At 37.4% G+C, this 20490-nt stretch overlaps 1 protein-coding gene across 4 annotated transcripts in view; it reads left to right on the top strand.

The window, feature by feature from the left end:
- LOC148123485 (vomeronasal type-2 receptor 116-like) overlaps nt 1-20490 on the top strand; it is a 47718-nt gene that overhangs the window by 17244 nt on the left and 9984 nt on the right. For all 4 annotated transcript variants that reach the window (XM_087910113.1, XM_087910121.1, XM_087910123.1 and 1 more), the window contains exon 4: nt 7163-7390. In XM_087910113.1, coding sequence (XP_087766239.1) covers nt 7163-7390 — 228 coding nt within the window. The remainder of the gene's footprint in view (nt 1-7162; nt 7391-20490) is intronic.

Here is a 20490-nt window from a genome sequence, read left to right on the forward strand (position 1 = left end):
CTTGAAGAAAGTTGTTTCCTAATTTTCTGAGAAATCACCATACTGACATCCAAAGGGATTGTACAGGCTTGTACTCCCACCAGCAATGCAGGAGTGTTTCCTTTACCCTATATACTCTCCAGCATAAGTTGTCATCAGTGTTTTTGATCTTGGCCATTCTGAGAGGTACAAGATGGAATCTCACAGTTGCATTGATTTGTATCTCTCTGATGACTAAGGATGTTGAATATTGCTTTAAATGTCTTCCAGTTATTTTAGATTCATCTTCTGAGAGTTCTCAGTTTAGGTCTGTACCCCATTTCTTTATTGAATTATTTGTACTTTTGATGTAAAGTTTCTTGAGTTCTTTGTATATTTTGGAGATCAACTCTCTGTCCGATGTGAGGTTGGTGAAGATCTTTTCCCATTCTCTAGGCTGGTTAGCTTTAATCTTAGACTTCCTCTAGAATCTATGTTTACTTACTTGAGCAGATATCCCTTTTGTGCCTGTATCTGCTGTTCAATGTGCTTTCCAGAACTGATAAAATAAGAGAGATGAAGTTTAGGGACTGTCATCTGATTTGGAGAATGAAGGGAGATAACAGTGAAGGGGGAAGGTGAAGGAATACAGTAAAGGGGAGAAAACAATCAAAGATAGGGATTGAAGGCAATTAATTGTGAGAAGTCATTCTTAATAGTTTTGCCTGAAATTTTAGTTACAGGAAGTTTGATGTCCTATTCTATATTCCATGAGGACTCAACATATTTGCATATATGTATATTCAGAAAAACATATAAATCAAAATAATAAAATAAATCACATTTTAAAAAAGAGAACTAAAGACAGCTGGTTCATAACCATAAATGGATCAATTCATATGAAAAACAAAATGACCATGAATGGAGATCTTAAGGACAAATCCTTGAAGTACATGAAACAACACTCAGAAAGAGCCTGTAGTAACAAAAGGAGAAGAAATAATAATGTTTTTCTCAGTAGCTGATAAATATCTTGAAAAAAATGAATGTGAACTTTGATGGCTATACTGACATTTATTGAGAATCATATTTATACCTTTAGAAATCATTTCCAGTAATAATTTCAGTAATATATTCAGAAATAATTGATTTCAAATGCACCCTGCTACAGGTGTTAATGCTTATATAGGGCCACTGTGGACCAGATTTGCTTTCAGAGATTTTTTTTTATTTTCTAATATACTTATTTATAAAAATCTCCACTTTCTCCCCTCCTCCCAATACCCTCCCATTCCCCCCACTCCCTCTCTTCCTCCCTTTCCAGTCCTAAGAGGAGTCAGGGTTTCCTTGAACTGCCCTGTGGGCTCAAAGACCTTTAATTATGGCTAGAATCCACTTATGAGTGAGTACATACCATATTCCTCTTTTTGGGTCTGGCATACCTCACTCAGTAAAGCGTTTTCTATTTCCATCCATTTGCATGCAATATTCAAGATGTCATTGTTTTTTACCGCTGAGTAAAACTCTAATGTGTATATGTTCCACACCTTCTTTAACCATTCTTCTATTGAGGGGCACCTAGGTTGTTTCCATGTTCTGGCTATTACAAATAGTGCAGCTATGAACATAGTTGAACAAATGCTTTTGTAGTATGATAGGGCATCTCTTGGGTATATTCCCAAGAGTGGAATTGCTGGGTCCTGAGGGAGGTTGACTCCCAGTTTTCTGAGGAACCGCCACACTGATTTCCACAGTGGCTGCACAAGTTTGCATTCCCACCAACAATGGATGAGGGTTCCCCTCACTCCACATCCTCTCCAGCATAGGCTATCATTGGTGTTTTTTAGTTTAGCTATTCTGACAAGTGTAAGATGGTATCTCAAAGTTGTTTTGATTTGCGCTTCCCTGATCGCTAAGGAGGTCGAGCCGGACCTTAAGTGTCTTTTGGCCATTTGAAGTTCATCTGCTGTGAATTCTCTGTTCAGATCAGTACCCCATTTTTTAATTGTGTTAATTAGAGTTTTAGTGTCTAGTTTCTTGAGTTCTTTGTATATTTTAGAGATCAGACCTTTGTCTGATGAACAGTTGGTGAAGGTCTTCCAGTCAGAAGGCAGCCTTTTTGTCTTACTGACAGTGTCCTTTGCTTTACAGAAGCTTCTCAGTTTCAGTAGGTCTCATTTATTCATCGATTTTCTTATTGTCTGTGCTACTGGGGTTCTACCTAGGAAGTGGTCTCCTGTGCCTATGTCTTGTAGACTACTTCCCACTTTCTCTTCTATCTGGTTCAAAGTGGTCTGATTAATGTTGATGTCTTTAATCAATTTGGACTTGAGTTTTGTGCATGGTGATAGATATGGATCTACTTTCATCCTTCTACAGGTTGACATCCAGTTATGCCAGCGCCATTTGTTAAAGATGCTTTCCTTCTTCCATTGTATACCTTTAGCTCCCTTGTTGAAAATCAGGTGTTTATAATTTTGTGGGGTAATATTCGGGTCTTCTATTCGATTCCATAGGTCGACTTCTCTGTTCTTATGCCAATACCAAGCTGTTTTCAATACTGTAGCTGTGTAATAGAGTTTGAAATCAGGGATGGTAATGCCTCCAGAAGTTCCTTTATTGTATAAGATTGTTTTGGCTATCCTGGGTTTTTTGTTTTGCCATATAAAGTTGATTATTGTTCTCTCAAGGTCTGTGAAGAATTTTGTTGGGATTTTGATGGGGATTGCATTGAATCTATTGATTGCTTTTGGTAGAATTGCCATTTTTACTATGTTGATCCTCCCAATCCAAGAGCAAGGGAGATCTTTCCATTTTCTGGTATCCTTCTCAATTTCTTTCTTCAAAGACTTAAAGTTCTTGTCAAATAGGTCTTTCACTTCCTTGGTTAGAGTTACCCCAAGATATTTTATGCTATTTGTGGCTATCATGAAAGGTGATTTTTATCTGATTTCCCTCTCTGCTTCTTTATCCTTTGTATATATGAGGGTAACCGATTTTTTGGAGTTGATCTTGTATCCTGCCACATTACTAAAGGTGTTTATCAGCTGTAGGAGTTCTTTGGTAGAGTTTTTGGGATCGCTTATGTACACTATCATATCATCTGTAAATAACGAGAGTTTAACTTCATCCTTTCCAATTCGAATCCCCTTGATCCTTTTATGTTGTCTTATTGCTATTGCTAGAACTTCGAGCACTATATTGAAGAGGTATGGAGAGAATGGACTGCCTTGTCGTGTTTCTGATTTTAGTGGAATGGCGTTGAGTTTCTCTCCATTCAATTTGATGTTAGCTGTCGGCTTGCTGTAAATAGCTTTTATTATATTTATGTATGATCCTTGTATCCCCAATCGCTCCAACACCTTTATCATAAAAGGGTGTTGAATTTTGTCAAATGCTTTTTCAGCATCCAAAGAAATGATCATATGGTTTTTTTTCTTTCAGTTTATTTATATGATGGATTACATTGATAGATTTGCGTATGTTGAACCATCCCTGCAGCTCTGGGATGAAGCCCACTTGATCATAATGGATAATTTTTCTAATATGTTCTTGGATTCAGTTTGCCAGTATTTTATTGAGAATTTTTGCGTCGATGTTCATGAGTGAGATTGGCCAGTAATTCTCTTCCTTGGTTGTGTCTTTCTGTGGTTTTGGGATCAGAGTAACTGTAGCTTCATAAAAGAAGTTTGGCAATGACTCTTCTGTTTCTATATTGTGAAATACATTAAGGAGTATAGGTATTAGCTCTTCCTGGAAGTTCTGGTTGAATTCTGCATTGAAACCATCTGTTCCTGGGCTTCTTTTGGTAGGGAGATTTTTGATAATATCTTCTAATTCTTCGCGACTAACAGGTATATTTAGATTGTTCACCTGTTCTTGGTTCAACTTTGGTATATGGTGCTTATCTAAAAAAACGTTCATTTCTTTTACATTTTCCAATTTTGTGGCATACAGGCTTTTGTAGTAAGACCTAATGATTCTCTGAATTTCCTCTGTGTCTGTGGTTATGTCCTTCTTTTTATTTCTGATCTTATTAATTTGCATGTTCTCTTTCTGCCGTTTGATTAGTTTGGATCAGTTCTTTTTGGTGTTCTGTAAGCTTCTTTTACCTTTTAAGGGATATTTTTCTTTAGTTTTGGAAAGTTTTCTTCTATAATTTTGTTGAATATATTTTCTGTGCATTTGAGCTGGAGTTCTTCTATCCCTTTTATTCTTAGGTTTGGTCTTTTCATGGTGTCTCAGGATTCTTGAATGTTTTGTGTTAAGAATTTGTTGAATTTAATGTTTTCTTTAACCAGTGAGTCTATTTCCTCTATAGTATGTTCAGAGTCTGAGATTCTTTTTTCTATCTTTTATATTCTTTTGGTTATACTTGTCTCTGTAGTTCCTGTTCATTTACCCAGATTTTTCATACCCATAATTTGCTCAATTTGTGTTTTATCTATTACCTCTATATCAGCCTTCAGGTTTTGAAATGTTTGCTTCACTTTTTTGATTGCTTTTTCCTGAGTTTCTTTGAAGGATTTATAATTTCTTCCAACTTTTTGTTTGTCTTCTCTTCCATTTCATTAAAGAGGAAGTTTCTCATTTCCTCTTTAAACATCTCCATCATTTTTTTGCTATTTACACATTTTATTATTTAAAAAAGACCAATCCAAGTTCCCACTCCCTCCCTTTCTCCCAGTCCCCTTCCTCTCCCTCCGTAGACCTTCCTCCCACGCCTCCAACTCAAAGGGAGTGCTATGCACCTTGCCCTGTGGAAAGTCCAAGGCCCTCTCTACTACATCTAGGTTGAGCAATGTTTACATCCAAAGAGAACAGGATCCCATGAAGCCAGTATATGCAAGTAGAGACACATTCCAGTGTCACTATCAGTGGCCCCTCAGCCTGCCCCAGCTGTCAACCTCCTTCAGAGGGGCTTGGTTGTTCCCATGCTTGTTCATTCCCAGTCCAGTTGGAGTTGGTGAGTTCCCATTAGCTCAAGCAAACTGTCTCAGTGGATTACCCCCTCATGGTCTTGAATGCCTTGCACATGTTCTCATTCCTTCCACTCTTCAACTGGATCTTGCGAACTCAGTCCAGTGTTTCAATGTGGGTCATAGCCTCTGTTCCCATCTGTTATTGGATGAAGGTTCTATGGTGATATTTAAAAAGTCATCAGTCTGACTACAGGGTAAGGCCAGTTCAGACACCCTCTCCTAGATTTCCTGAATATTTTGTGTTATGATTTGTTGGATTTAGTATTTTCTTTGACCAATGAGTCTATTTCCTCAATAGTATCTTCAGTACTTGAGATTCTTTCTTCTATCTCTTGTATTCTGTTGGTTATACTTATCTCTGTAGTTCCTCTTTGTTTACCCAGATTTTCCATTTCCTGAGTTCCCTCAGTTCATGTTTTCTTTATTACCTTTATTTCAGTCTTCAAGTCTTGAACTATTTTCTTCACCTGTTTATTTGCTTTTTCTTGGTTTTCTTTGAGGGATTTATTAATTTCTTCCAGTTTTCTGTTTGTCTTCTATTTCTTTAAGGGAGTTTTTCACTTCCTCTCTAAAAGTCTCCATCATTTTCTTAAAGTTACTTTTAAAATCGTTTTATTCTACATCTTCTGTGTTAGGATGATCAAGTGTTCCTTTTGTGTGTCCGCTGGGTTCTGGTGTTAGCATTTTGCTTTTTATAATGTTGGAGAACTTCTTGCATTGGTACCGTCCCATCTCTTCCTTCAAATGTGGCCGGCAATGTTTGGCTTCTTGGTCTTTTCCTTGTTGTGGCTGTCTCTTAGATCCACCCAGTATTGGAGCATGCTGTTAGGTCCAGTCAGTATTGGTGCAGGTTCTTAGGTCCACCCAGAATTGGCGCAGACTGTGTAGTGGGATTCAAGGGAGCTTGCAGGGAATGGCAAGTTGGGGGTAGGGTGGAAAGAGGGCTTTTTCAGACACTTTACTGAGGTAGTGTCTATCTTTGAAGTTGAGGTGTGTTTCTTGTAAACAGCATAATGCTGAATCCTGTTTTTGTATCCATTCTCTTAGCCTGTGTCTTTTTTAGGTGAATTGAGATCATTGATATTAAGCAATATTAATAACCAGGTTTTGTTAACTCTGAGTATCTTTCGGTAGTAGTGTTTTTGTGTTTCTCTTCTTTGGGTTACTCTGGTGGGGGTGGGTTCTCAGATGTCTGTGTTATTGTGGGTGTAGTTAGCTTCATTTATTGTCAAATATGTAGAAATCAACATATGAAATGGTTTTCACAAACTTTCTCAACTTATTCTGCTCACTGTATGCTCCGGGGACCTCATTTCACATACATAGTGAGAGTAATTACACATTAAACAGTATTCTTCTTCAGTTAAGGGCATACATGTATATCCATGTGTATTAATAGATAGTTACTACTGTGTTTGGGTGTGTGATTGTATTTCTGTCTGCCTAGGAGTATATTTGTGTTGCTCTTTATATATGTGTTTCTGTCTATCTACATATCTGTCTATAAAACTAGGATAAATTTGTCTTGTGCCAATGTCTTTCTGTATAGGTGCTTTTTCTGTGAATGTCTACCCGTGTGTGTGTGTGTGTGTGTATGTTTCATTGCATGTGTTTACATGTGTCTATCTGTGTGTTGTTGTATATTGTTCGCACATACATATATCTTTGTTTCTGTGTCTGTCTGTGTTTGTCTGTCTCTCTGTAAATCTGTCTTTGGTTGTGAGCATAAATCTGTCTATGTTAATGTCTCTCTGTGGTTGTTTCTATCTGTTCATGTCTCCCTGTGTGTGTTTGTCCATGAATGTGTGCATGTGTGTGTGGGACTACATGTGTGTTTTGTACGATTCTATTTCTGTTTGTCTGTTTGGGTGCATAGGTCTGTCTGTGTGTGACTTTATTTTTGTGTGTGTGCCTTGGCATGTATGTGTATGTCTGTATAAAATGTATGTTCCTGTATAATGTATGTTTATATGGGTGCGAGTCTATCTCTCTGTCTCTCTCTCAATCTCTGGGTCTGCATATATATCTGTGTTTCTGCTTGGTAGTTTTCTCCTAAAGATCTTAAATTCTAGGAACATTGTGATAATTTTATTAACCTTCTTGATTTATTGCTATTTTTTTCCCTGGACACCTTCAATAATACTTCCGTTGAGATGAAATCAGAATACATTTTCTGTCTTCACGAAAGGGCATAGACACTATATAATATGTTTCTCTTTCAGCTGCACTCCTTTCTGAGGAAGACCCAATTCACTAATCCTGTTGGAGACAGAGTGAATATGAACCAGAAAGAAAATCTGCAGGAAGAGTATGACATTTTCCAGATTTGGAATTTCCCTCATGGTCTTGGACTTAAGGTGAAGATAGGAGAGTTTAGCCCAAATTTTCCACATGGTCAACAGCTGCATTTATATGAAGACATGATAGCACAGGCAACAGGAAGTAGACAGGTGGGTCTGACTTAACTGTGCTCGTTTCCATTACACAGCAGTAACATAGTCAAGGGGGTCTGTTTGTGCTGCCTTGTAACCTAGTGCACAGATTGTTAAATTAGAAACCATTTTCTAGCCTCCTACTTTATGTTTCCACTTCCATTGTTTGATATAACATTTTATAATTTTTGAGGGTTTCAGACATGCATTCAGTGAACTTTTATCATTCAAGAACAGATTACTGATTTTTAATATAAAAATGAAAACTGTTTCCAAGTTCCATATTACTTTCAGTAAAGTGAGCCATATTCTCCTGGTGCAATTCTGTTAACTGCACAGTGATTTTCCTCTTTGCTGTTGAACCTTTGACACAGTTGCTGAAAGACTGATGCTAATTGTAAGTGAGGAACAAAGTAAAAACATGCAAATCATTAATTGGTCTGATTTGGATTATTGCATTGGCAGAGAGGTTTATCAGGGTGCAGATAATTTTCACTCTCCTCTGTTGAAAGGCAGAGATTTCTCCATTTCAGGTTGTCTCTTGGGCCAAATAGCCTTCAGGCATTTCCACTGAATGACTCTGGGCACTGGCTGTGGGAGGTATAGTCCTTTAAACTATTTTTCTCCTGTCTTTTTTTTTTTTTTGGGTCAGACTCAGCTGGCTACAGTGTGTGTGCATGAAGTGCCACAATCTAAGCGGTAACCTAGGCCATTGCTAGGCCTGGTGCCACACTCCTTTCATTCTTCCCACCCTCTATGCCGTGGCAGAGGCTTTGACTAGGTGACTGTAGTACTGCTGCTTGTGACTGCAATGTCAAAGCCTCATTTAGGCCTCTCCAAGTCCGGGAGCATTGCTAAGATACTAAAGGTTATGGGGGTGGGAATGTAGTATTTACAAACTCTAAAAGTTTCTGCCTTTGTTTCTCCTTTATTTTTAGCTCCTTTAGCTATCAAAGTACACTGAATCAACTATACAGATAATTGAATACTATTTCCTTGTCCCAGAGTTACAAATATTTACAGTTATACTTCCAATTTTTCTCCCCGCCTTTCTCTTTCTTTTTTTTTTAAAATGTACTATTTATTTCTGAGTACTCATTACTTACCTCTCCACCTGTGGTTCTGTTTTCTTATGGGTTCCCTCACATACTCCCTTGTATGCCTGGTGACACTTCTGTGCCTTTTGGGGTTCAATGATCAGCCCCACATTGTGCACTATTTCTTGGGGACCACACTCAACAAAATATCTCTTGCAAGAGTAGGGGTATTGGGATTTAGAAATATAATAAAGAATACGAAGACACACATATATACAAAGACACACACACACACACACACAAACACACACAGACATATATAAATTTATACCGGGAGAGAGTTCCAGTAAATACTGAAATCACCTGTGTTTAATTTCCAATGGCTCAAAATACCCCTGACCCCAAAAGGAAGGACTGAGATAAAAAACTGCATTAACGTGACTTAAGGAAATGAACAGTCCAGGTCGTGGGCTACGTCCATACTTAAACATTTTGCTGCTAGGACAAAGCAAGTAACACTTACACCCTAGACCAAAACATTCTGTAGGCAAACCACTCCCTGGGTGGAATCCAATGTTATCTCCTTAAGGGAACTGGAACCTTAGTTGGATCTTTAGACTTTTGTTTGAGTTAGAAACAGATCTACTTCCCTCTTCCTGAAATAGATTGTCTGGCTGTTATCCACACCTTTTGGCAATTACTGTGAGAGAGCAGAACTCTCTGTTCTAAATCTAGGTGGGATCTTTGAGGTAGAAATACAATAACCTTGAAGGATCAGAGGTAAGTTCCAACTCTCTGACCTTTGGTCACTGTGGTGATAGGCTCACATTTTTGGTCTACCACATCACTCCTCATCTGAGCATTACAAAAACATCCACTGGAAGAATACAGAAGATTAGGAACCCTGTAACCTGTGGTCTTCTCCCAGATAAGCATATTGCAATGCAAAAACAAGTGAACAATAATACAAAGAAATCAAAACAGCACAACTCCAAATATTATAATTATAGACTCAAATGAGAGTGTGTTCAAAGACATACTAAGGAAAGAATTCAAAGAATGATTATAAAATTTTCCAGAATATCAAACATATACAAATCACTTCCAGGAGAAGCAAATAAATCATAAAAACTTGCATACAATAAGGAACTGAGTGAGCATGTGTCTGATGCTTTCCAAAATATACAAAATAATGAAAAGAATTAAATATGTTAAGGAAACACAAAAGAAATCAAATAAAATCTCAGAAAAATTCTAAGTGTTATACTTCAGGTTGGAATATAGGATAACAGAAATTGAACATAAGCCTGCAATGAATTATTAAAAATTACTGTGAATCACTGAGTAGCTGTAGTGGTAGAAATGCTGCAAGAGGGGCAGCAGGTCTTGAGAGCAGCCAGTCCCAGGCAGGGAGGACTGCAGTTCCCTTAGCGGTGGCTGGTCAAGGACGGGGAGACATGTGGAGGCAGGCAAAAGACAGAGACATGGATAAGCATGCCATGCAGAGTGAGGTTGGATATTTATTTAGGGGTTATGGAAGGGAAGGGATAAGGGAAGAAGAGGAGAGAGAGAGAAAGAGAGGAGAGAAGGGAGAGACAGAAGCTGCCTCTCCGAGAGGGAGATGGAAAACAGAGAGAATTCAGGCTGGAAACTGAAAATCAGCTTGTCTCAGCAGATGGGGAAGGGAGGTGGAGTGGCATGTCTCTTAAAGAGACAGAACAATCACTACAAAGCCCAAATATTAGAAAGTTGAAAACATGACAAAGATAACAAGGACAGATGAAAGATATATGAAATCAGGGGGATTAAAGAATCAATTTTACCAAAAAATGGAAAGAAAATAAGAAGGACTCACCAAGGCATCAAAAATATAATTAGTAAAATTGTAATTGTAATTTCCCAAAATGCAGCGAGACATGTCACCCTCAAGAGGCAGGAGACATTTAAATACTAAACACATAATATCAAAAAAAACCTTTCCATGATGTATTTTACTTAAAATGTGAATTATACAGGTAAAGAAAGGAAGGTGAAGGCTGAAGGAAAGAACCCCATTTGATAGGATGGCCCCTTACAGATATTAGCAGATTCCTTCATGAACTCTCTTAAAAGGACACAATATCAGTGACACAATTCAAGCAGTTATAGACTCAGTTGCAAAACCCAATTATTATAACCAACAAAGTTATCCTTTATAACCAAAGGAGGCTTGTGAGGGCTCTTCATGGGTATAAATTTGACAAAATCTGGAATTTATTAAAATCCAAAAATGGAGAGGACACCTGTGTGGTATTTTCACTTAATTTGAAGTAAGAAGAGCCACTTGTGATTTAGGATTCAGATCTTTGAGATAGGAAGACATGCCTTACATTGGGAATTCATGTTACTTGCCTTTAATCACAACACTCAGGGTGCAGAGGGTACAGAGGAGGGTGGGTTTCTGTGTTTGAGGCCAGACTCTTTTTTTTTGTCATGAGTGTTCTGTCTGCATGTGTCCCTTCAAGTCAGAAGAGGACATCAGATCCCATTATAGGTGGTTGTGAGCCGCCATGTGGGTGCTGGTAATTGAACTTAGAACCTCTGGAAGAGAAGCCAGTGCTCTTAGTTCTTGAGCCATCTCTCTAACCCCAAGGTCAGACTCTTCTACAGAGCAAGTTTTAGAACAGCTAGGACTAGAAAGAGAAACTAGTTTCTAAAGCAAAATCAAAACATGAAGGAAAAAAGGGAAGACATGTCATTAAATGACATTTTTATTAAAGCTGGGAAAAGAAGCATAGTTTACCTAGCTTTTATGTTGGGAATACACAGTTTTAATCTTGATGATTTGATCTTAAAAATCTCTCTCTAATATAGGCCACACTCTCTGCTGGAAGCCTAGATAAGGAAATAGAAAATGTAAACTTTTGCTCTTTGTTTTCTTTCTTTCACCTTGCCAGCAAGTACATTCTTTCCCTGGTATTATAAGCTCCTTCTTTAGGATTCCAGTGTTTACTAAGATCAACTGAGACATTCAGCATCACGAACTGAGAAATTTCTATTTTCTTGGGCTCACCATTTTTACCTAGTAATTGTTTGATTATTTAGGCTACTTAAAAGAAATCTAATAAATTGTGTGTTAATATACACACACACATACACACATACAAGCACACACACACACACACACACACATATGGTCAGTTGTTCTCATCAACTTATACCATGAAACCCAATATGGAGAAGTTCAACAGAAACCACATACAGGGTGCCTATGCATGCTTCAGCATCGCCAGGGCATAAACTTCATTCATTAATTACATTCATTCTCATATGTCAGTGACACAGAGAAAGAGACAGAGTCAGATTCATTCTGTAAGTTCTGTTGCTCTAGAGAATCCTAATGAATAAAAGGACAGACCAATGTTCATTGGTGCATACAAACTGTAAGAATTCATAGACATTATAACAGTACTATGGAAGACACTTGAAGAACTTCTATACATCGAAAAGAAAGATAAATACAAGGAGTCAAGGAAGACAATGACAACACTGGACCATCAGACAGAACAACAACTGTTTGAAAAGTATCAAATTGTATCAATAACAAAAATGAACAATAATTAGCAAATAAATCTTAAAAACAAACGTTAATCTTCACAATTGCTAATCACAATACAAAAACAATGAGATTGGTTTGTAAAACAAATATTCATATTTGCTTCCAAAAACAAACCTCATTTTCAAAAATGAAAAGATTTCTTCTATAACAATGAAGGGAAAGAATTTTGAGTAAATGGAACAAAATAAAGAAAATGAGAGACAAAACATTTTGGTGGACATGGATGGAAATTTCTCAGCTGAGTGATATAACTTAATAACACAATGAAAAAAATCTGTCCCTCTGTCAAACATGACCTTATTCCAGGACTACGTAGATGGCTCAACATATGTAAAACAATTAAGTAAATGTGGCACAGAAATAGACCCAAACAAAGGCCTAGATGTTTATCCAAATATGTGCAGAAATAGCTCATAACCAATTTCGGCATCTATTGATAGTTGAAACTTGAAACAATCAAAATCCTGACAAAACAAAAGGAACACATCTTGACTTAACATGTTTTACTTTTTTTTAATTAATTTCTAAATTTGTTTCAGGCTTATCATGCTAAAAAGTTTCTCTATGGCAATCACATTGACAATATTGTACTGCATGCACAGAAATTCAAAGAATTTCCAGTATAATATTGAGTCCAGGTGTATGTGGTGGTGCATATCTTTAATCAAATCTCCTAGGAGGCAGAGATAGACAAAAACCTGTCTGTTTATGGACAGTCTGTCTTGCATATTGAGTCCAGTTGAGCTAGGGTTGTATAGAGATTCTGGCTCAGGAGAAATTGGACAATGGTGCGTATTTTCTCCACTCTTCTTGAAAATAGTTCTTAGTATCTTAGCAAGTACAAAAAACAAATAGGAAACATTAAATATAGAAAAGAAGGAAAGAAAAGATCTCTATCACCATGTTTTTGATTATACAAAGGTTTTTATTTTAATATTTTAGAAATTCCCCAATTAACTTTAAAATAATCTAAACTTTATTCAGATTGCCCGAGTATTTGCAGTCCTTTTAAAGCAGTTTCACATCAGGAAACACTCCACTTTCCAGCTCAATACACATCAGTTCAGCATGTCCTCATCACAGATGCACAATGCTCTTCCTATTTAGCTCTGTTTCTCTTTACACTCTGTCATGTTTTGATGTGTTATTTTTGGTTTTCATGTGTGCTATCTGAGATTTGAAGAAATAGTGCCCCTGCTTCAAATTTCCATTCATCTTAGCTTTTGGTGTGGTTGCTGTGATTAAATACTAACCATAGTCAAATTGAGGAGCAGATTTGATTTAGCTCATGGGTTACAGTAAAGGGATGACAAGGTAGGAATCTGGAGACTACAGCTAAAGGATAGAGTGTGAAGGTTCATTGCTTACTGATTTCTATGTTTGAATTCTCATATAGCCCTGTCTAGGGACGGCATTGCCTACAGTGGGCTGGGTAGTCCTACATCAATCAATAAAATGCTTAAATAATTTGACAACAGGCTAGATTAATGGAGAGAATTATTTCAGTTAAGTTTCCCTCTAACTTTATAATGTACTTTTGTCAAGGTGATGAAAATTAAGTAGATAACCAGTTTGCAAACTTCACGGTGTTTGCCTACAGCAAATAACCACCCAATCTTTCTCCCAAATTTCTAGGATTGGGAAACTACTCAACTTTACATCAGTTTGCTTGTATATATTCATATGTCTGGTATTTTCTTTCTTTCTTTTTTCGAAGTTCTTTTATTAAGCTATACATTTTTCTCCACTCCCCTCTCTTCCCCAACTCCCCTTCTACCCTTTCCCATGACCCCTATGCTCCCAATTTACTCAGGAGATCTTTTCTTTTTATATTATTATTATTATTATTATTATTATTTTATTACTTAAAAAATACCAATCAAATTCCCACTCCTTCCCCTCTTCCCACTCCTTTCCCACTCCCTCCACAGAACCTCCTACCCCACCCCCTCCAACATAAAGAGAAGGCCATGCACCCCATACTGTGGAAAGTCCAAGGCCCTCACTACTACATCTAGGTTGAGCAAGGCTTACATCCAAAAAGAATAGGATTCCAAGAAGCCAGTACATGCCATAGAGACAAATTCCATTGTCACTATCAGTGGAACCTCAGTCTGCCCCAACTGTTAACCCCCTTCAGAGTTGACTGCCAGTACATTTGAAGTTGGTGAGCTCAAGCAAATTGTCTCAGTGGATGAACCCCTCATAGACTTGTATTTCTTGCTCATGCTCTCATTCCTTCCACTCTTCAACTGGATTTTGGGAGCTCAGTCCAATGCTCTGATGTGGGTCATTGCCTCTGTTCCCATCTGTTGTTGAATGAATGTTTTATGGTGATATTTAAGATAATCATCAGTCTGACTATAGGGTAAGGCTAGTTCAGAGATCCTCTCTTCTATTGCTTAGGGTCTTAGCTGGGGTCATCCTTGTGGATTCCTGGGCATTTTTCTAGAGCCAGATTTCTGGCTTCCTCTCTAATGGTTCCCACAATCAAGATATCTCTTTCCTTCTCTCATATATGTCCTTCCTCAATCTTGAGTATCCCATTGCTTCAAGTTCTTCTCAAACCCCTTCTCCTCTTCCTTCTACTCTCTGCCCCCATGCTCTTAAATTTTGTCTGTTTCCAATTTCCATGAGGGTCTATACATGTTTTTCTTTGGGTTCACCTTATTACTTATCTTCTCTAGGATCATGAACTATAGGCTCAATGTCCTTTGTTTATGACTAGCATCCACTTAAGAATGAGTACATACCATATTAATTTCTTGGGTCTGGGTTACCTCACTCAGAATAGTGTTTTCTAATCCCACCCATTTACATGCAAAATTCAAGATATCATTGTTTTTTACCGCTGAGTTGGTACTCTAATGTGTAGATGTGCTACACTTTCTTTATCCATTCTTCAGTTGAGGGACATCTAGGTTGTTTTCAGGTTCTGGCTATTACAAATAATGCTGCTATTAACATAATTGAACAAATGCTTTTGTAATATGATTGAACATCTTTTGGGTATATTCCTAAGAGTGGTATTGCTGGATCCTGAGGTAGGTTGATTCCCAGTTTTCAGAGAAACTGCCACATTGGTTTCCAAAGTAGTTACAAGTTTGCATTCCCACTGGCAATGGATGAGTGTTCCTCTTGCTCCATATCCTTTCCAGTATAAGCTATCATTTGTGTTTTTTGATCTTAGTCATTCTGACAGGAGTAAAATTGTATCTCAGAATTGTTTTGATTTGCATTTCTCTGATAGTCAAGGAAGTTGAATATGTCCTTAAGTATCTTTTGGCCATTTGAAATTCTTCTGTTGAGAATTATCTGTTTAGTTCAGTATATTACTTTTTAATTGGGTTATTTAGAATTTTAATGTATAATTTCTTGTATATTTAGAATTTTATATATTTTGTTATAAAAATATATTATTAATTATAATATATAATAATAATATAATTATTATATATATAATTTGTATATATTAGAATTTTAATGTATAATTTTAATGTATAATTAAAGTGCATTTTTTAAAAAAAATATTTATTTATTATGTATAGAATATTCTGTCTTTGTATATGCCTGAAGGCCAGAAGAGGGCACCAAACTTATTACAGATGGTTGTGAGCCACCATGTGATTGCTGGGAATTGAACTCAGGACCTCTGGAAGAACAGGCAATGCTCTTAACCTCTGAGCCATCTCTCCAGCCCCTCAGTCATTGTTTGATGTGGGGTTGGTGAAGATTTTTTTCCCATTTAGTAGGCTGCCTTTTTGTCTTTTTGACTATGTTCTTTGCTCTACAGAAGCTTCTCAGTTTCAGGAGGTCCCATTTATGCATTGTTGCTCTTATTGTCTATGCCACTGGGGTTTTATTTAAGAAGTGGTTTCCTGTGTTGGTGCATTGAAGGTTGCTTCCCATTTTCTCCTCTATCAGGTTCAGTGTGGTCGGGTTTGTACTGAGGTCTTTAATCCATTTGGACTTGAGTTTTGTGCATGGCAACAGACATGGATCTATTTTCATTCTTCTACAGGTTGACATCCAGTTATGCCAGCGCCATTTGTTGAATATGCTTTCTTTTATCCATTGTATAATTTTTGCCTCTTTGTCAAAAATCAGGTGTTCGTAGATGTGTGGATTAGTATCCAGGTCTTTAGTTTGATTCCATTGGTCAACATTTCTGTTTTTCTGCCAATACCAAGCTGTTTTCATTACCTTAGCTCTGTAATAGAACTTGATTTCAGGGATGGTAATGCCTCTGGCAGTTCCTTTATTGTACAGGATTGTTTTAGCTATCCTGAGTTTTTTGTTTTTCTATGTGAAGTTGATTATTGTTCTCTCAAGGTCTGTGAAGAATTGTGTTGGGATTTTGATGGCGATTGCATTGAATCTACAGATTGCCTTTGGTAAGATTGCCATTTTTACTATGTTGATCTTTCCTATCCAAGAACATGGGAGACCATTCCATTTTCTGGTATCTTCTTCAATTTCTTTCTTCAAAGACTTAAAGTTCTTGTTAAATAAGTCTTTCACATCCTTTGTTAGATGTACCCAGAGCTATTTTATGTGATTTGTGGCTATTGTGAAAGGTGATGTTTCTCTGATTTCCCTCTCACTTTCTTTATTCTTTGTATATAGGTGGGCTACTGATTTCTTTGAGTTGATCTTATATCCTATTACTTTACTGAAGATATTTATCAGCTTTAGGAGTTCTGGTAGGGTTTTGGGGGTCACTTATATACACTATTATATCATTTGCAAGCAACGAAAGTTTGACTTCTTCCTTTTCAGTTTGAATCCCCTTGATCTTCTTGTGTTGTCTTATTGCTTTTGCTAAAACTTTAAGAACTATGTTGAAGAGATATGGTGAGAGTGGACAGCTTTGTCTTGTTCTTGATTTTAGTAAAATAGCTTTGATTTTTCTCTCCATTTAATTGATGTTAGCTATCGGCTTACTATATATTGCTTTTATTATATTTAGATATGATCCTTATATCCCTAATCTCTCCAAGACCTTCATCATGAAGGGGTATTGAATTTTGTCAAATGCTTTTTCCATGTCTAATGAAATAATCATATGTCATATGAAATGACAGATTTTCATATTTTGAACCAGCCTTGTACCTTTGGGATGAAGCCTACTTGGTCATGATGGATGATTTTTTTGATGTGTATTTGGATTTGATTTTTCCAGTGTATTATTGAGAATTTTTGCATCTATGTTCATGAGTGAGATTGGTCTATAATTTCTTTCTTGTTTGAGTCTTTGTGCAGTTTTGGTATCAGGGTAGCTGTAGCTATATGAAAACTACTTGGCAATGGGCCTTCTGATTCTATTATGTGGAACATTTTGAGGAGTATAGGTATTAATTCTTCTTTAAAGTTCTGATAGAGTTCTGCAGTAAAACCATCTGACCCTGGGCTTCTTTTGATTGGGAGGTTTTTGATGACAGCTTCTATTTCCTTGCAGCTTATAGGTCTATTTAAATTACTCACCTGGTCTTCATTTAATTTTGGTATATGGTATCTATCTAAAAAATCGTCCATTTCTTTTACATTTTCCAATTTTGTGGTGTACCTGCTTTTGTAGTAGGACCTAATGAATCTCTAAATTTCCTCAGTGTCCGTTGTTATGCCCCCTTTCATTTCTGATTTTGTTTATTTGAATGTTCTCCCTTTGTCTTTTGATTAGTTTGGATAAGTATTTGTCTATCTTGTTGATTTTCTCAAAGAACCAGCTCTTTGTTTCATTGATTCTTTGTATGGTTTTCTGTTTTTCTATTTAGTTGATTTCAGCCCTCAATATGATCATTTCCTGTCTTCTACTCCTGGGTGAGTCTGCTTCTTTTTTTCTAGAGCTTTCAGGCATGCTGTTAGGTCACTGATGTGAGCTTTCTCTGTTTTCTTTATGTGGGCACTTAGCGCAATGAACTTTTCTCTTAGCACTGCTTTCATAGTATCCTATAGGTTTGGATATGTTGTGCCTTCATTTTTATTGAAGTAAAGGAAGGTTTTAATTTCTTTCTTTATTTCTTCCTTGACCCAGGCGTGATTCAGTAGTTGACTGTTCAGTTTCCACGAGTTTTCAGGCTTCCTGAGAGTAGTACTTTTGTTGAATTCTAACTTTAGTCTATGGTGATTTGATAAGACACAGTAGATTACTTCTACTTTTCTGTATTTGTGGATATTAGCTTTGTTACCAAGAATGTAATCAATTTTAGAGAAGGTTTCATGAGGTGCTGAGAAGAAAGTATATTCTTTTTTGTTTGGGTAGAATATTTCATAGATGTCTGTTAAGTTCATTTGATTCATTACATCTGTTAGTTCTCTTATTTCTCTGTTAAGTTCTGTCTGTTTCACATGTCCATTGTTGAGATAGGAGAGTTGAGATACCTACTATTAATAGTGTGTGGGGTTTGATGTGCGATTTAAGTTTTAGTAATGTTTCTTTTACATATGTGGGTGCTCTTATATTAGGGGAATAGATATTCAGTACTGAGATTTCATCTTGATTAATTATTCCTGTTATGAATATAAAGTGTCCTTCTCCATCTTCTGACTGATTTTAGTTTGAAATCAATTTTGTTAGATATTATGATAGCCACCTCCATTTGTTTCCTAGGTCCATTTGATTAGAAAACCTTTTCCCAACCCTTTTTCTGAGGTAGTTTCTGTCTTTGAGGTTGAGGTGTATTTCTTGTAAACAGCAGAAGGTTGGATCCTGTTTCGTATCCATTCTTTTACCCTGTGCCTTTTTATAGGTGAATTGAGTCTAATGATATTAAGTGATATTATTATCTTTCGCTAGTCGCATTTGTGTGTTTCCCTTCTTTGAGTTACCCTGGTAGGGGGTTATCAGATGTCTATGTTATTGTGGATGTAGTTAGCTTCCTGGGGTTGAGGCTTTCCTTCTAGTACTTTCTTTACGACTAGGTTTGGGGATATGTATTGTTTAAATCTGTTTTTTTTCATTCATCAGTGGTGAACTAAAGCTTTGCTGGTATAGTAGTCTTGGCTTGTATCCATGATCTTTTAGTGTCTGCAGCACATCTATCCAGAACCTTCTGACTTTCATGGTTTCCATTGAGAAGTCAGGTGTAATTCTTATAGGTTTACCTTTACATGCTACTTTACCTTTTTATTTGCAGCTCTTAATATTCTTTCTTTGTTGCATATGTTATCTGTCTTTATTATATGGCAAAAAATTTTTTTTTGATGCAGCCTATTTGGTGCTCTTTAGGCTTCTTCTTTTTTTTTGCAAAGTTTATTAATTTATGAAAGTTTCCATTTCCGCCCCTTCTCTCAACAAACTCCCACTCCCCCTACTCCCTCCCCTCCTCCCTCTCCATCCCTAAGAGCAGTCAGGGTTTCCTGCCCTGTGGGAAGTTCAAGTTCCTCCCCCCTCCCTCCAGGTCCAGGAAGGTGAGCAGCCAAACAGACTGGATCCCCAAAATTCAGTATATGCAGAGGAAACAAGTCCCAGTGTCATTGTCAATGGTTTTTCAGAGAGACCCCGTGCCAGCCACATTCAGAGAATCTGGCCATATTCAGAGAATCTGGTTGGATCACGTGCTCGTTCAGTCCCAGTCCAAATGGCCTTGGTGAACTCTCATTAGATCAGTCCCCTTGTATCAGTGGGTGAGCGTACCCCTCGCGGTCCTGATTTCCTTTTTCATGTTCTTTCTCCTTCTGCTCCCCATTTGGACCTCGAGGGGCTCAGTCCGGTGCTCCAATGTGGGTCTCCGTCTGTATCGCCGTCCATCATCAGATGAAGGTTCCCTCTGGTCTTGCCTTCTTTACTCACATTCTCTTTCCTTATCTTTCTCGTTTGGACCTAGGGAGCTAAGTCCAGAGTTCCAATGTGGGTCTCTGTCTCTATCTCCATCCATCGCCAGATGAAGGTTCTATGGTGATATGCAAAATATTCATCAGTATGGTTATGGGCCAAGGCCAGTTCAGGCACCCTCTCCTCTGTCCAGAGAACAATCTGGAAATCTCTCCTTGGACCTGGGATTCCCTTTATAATCAAGTCTCTTGTAAACCCCAAAATGACTCCCTTAGTTGAGATATATACTTCCCTGATCCCATATCCATCCTTCCTCCCTCCCCCCATCCCAGTCCCCTGAGCTTTCCCCATTCCTCCCCTACTCCCTTCTCTCTAACCATCTCCCCTTCCAACAACTCCCCCACCCCCCATGCACCCGAGATTACCTGGCACTCTTGTCTATTTCCAATCTCCAGGAGGATAACTACATGATTTTCTTCAGGTTCACCTTCTTATTTAGCTTCTCTAGGATCACGAATTATAGGCTCAAAGACCTTTAATTATGGCTAGAATCCACTTATGAGTGAATACATACCATATTCCTCTTTTTGGGTCTGGCTTACCTCACTCAGTAAAGCGTTTTCTATGTCCATCCATTTGCATGCAAAATTCAAGATGTCATTGTTTTTTACCGCTGAGTAAAACTCTAATGTATATATGTTCCACACCT

The sequence above is a fragment of the Myodes glareolus genome, chromosome 1 (genome assembly GCF_982192425.1).
Source record: "Myodes glareolus chromosome 1, mMyoGla1.1, whole genome shotgun sequence".
Classification (NCBI taxonomy): Eukaryota; Metazoa; Chordata; class Mammalia; order Rodentia; family Cricetidae; genus Myodes; species Myodes glareolus.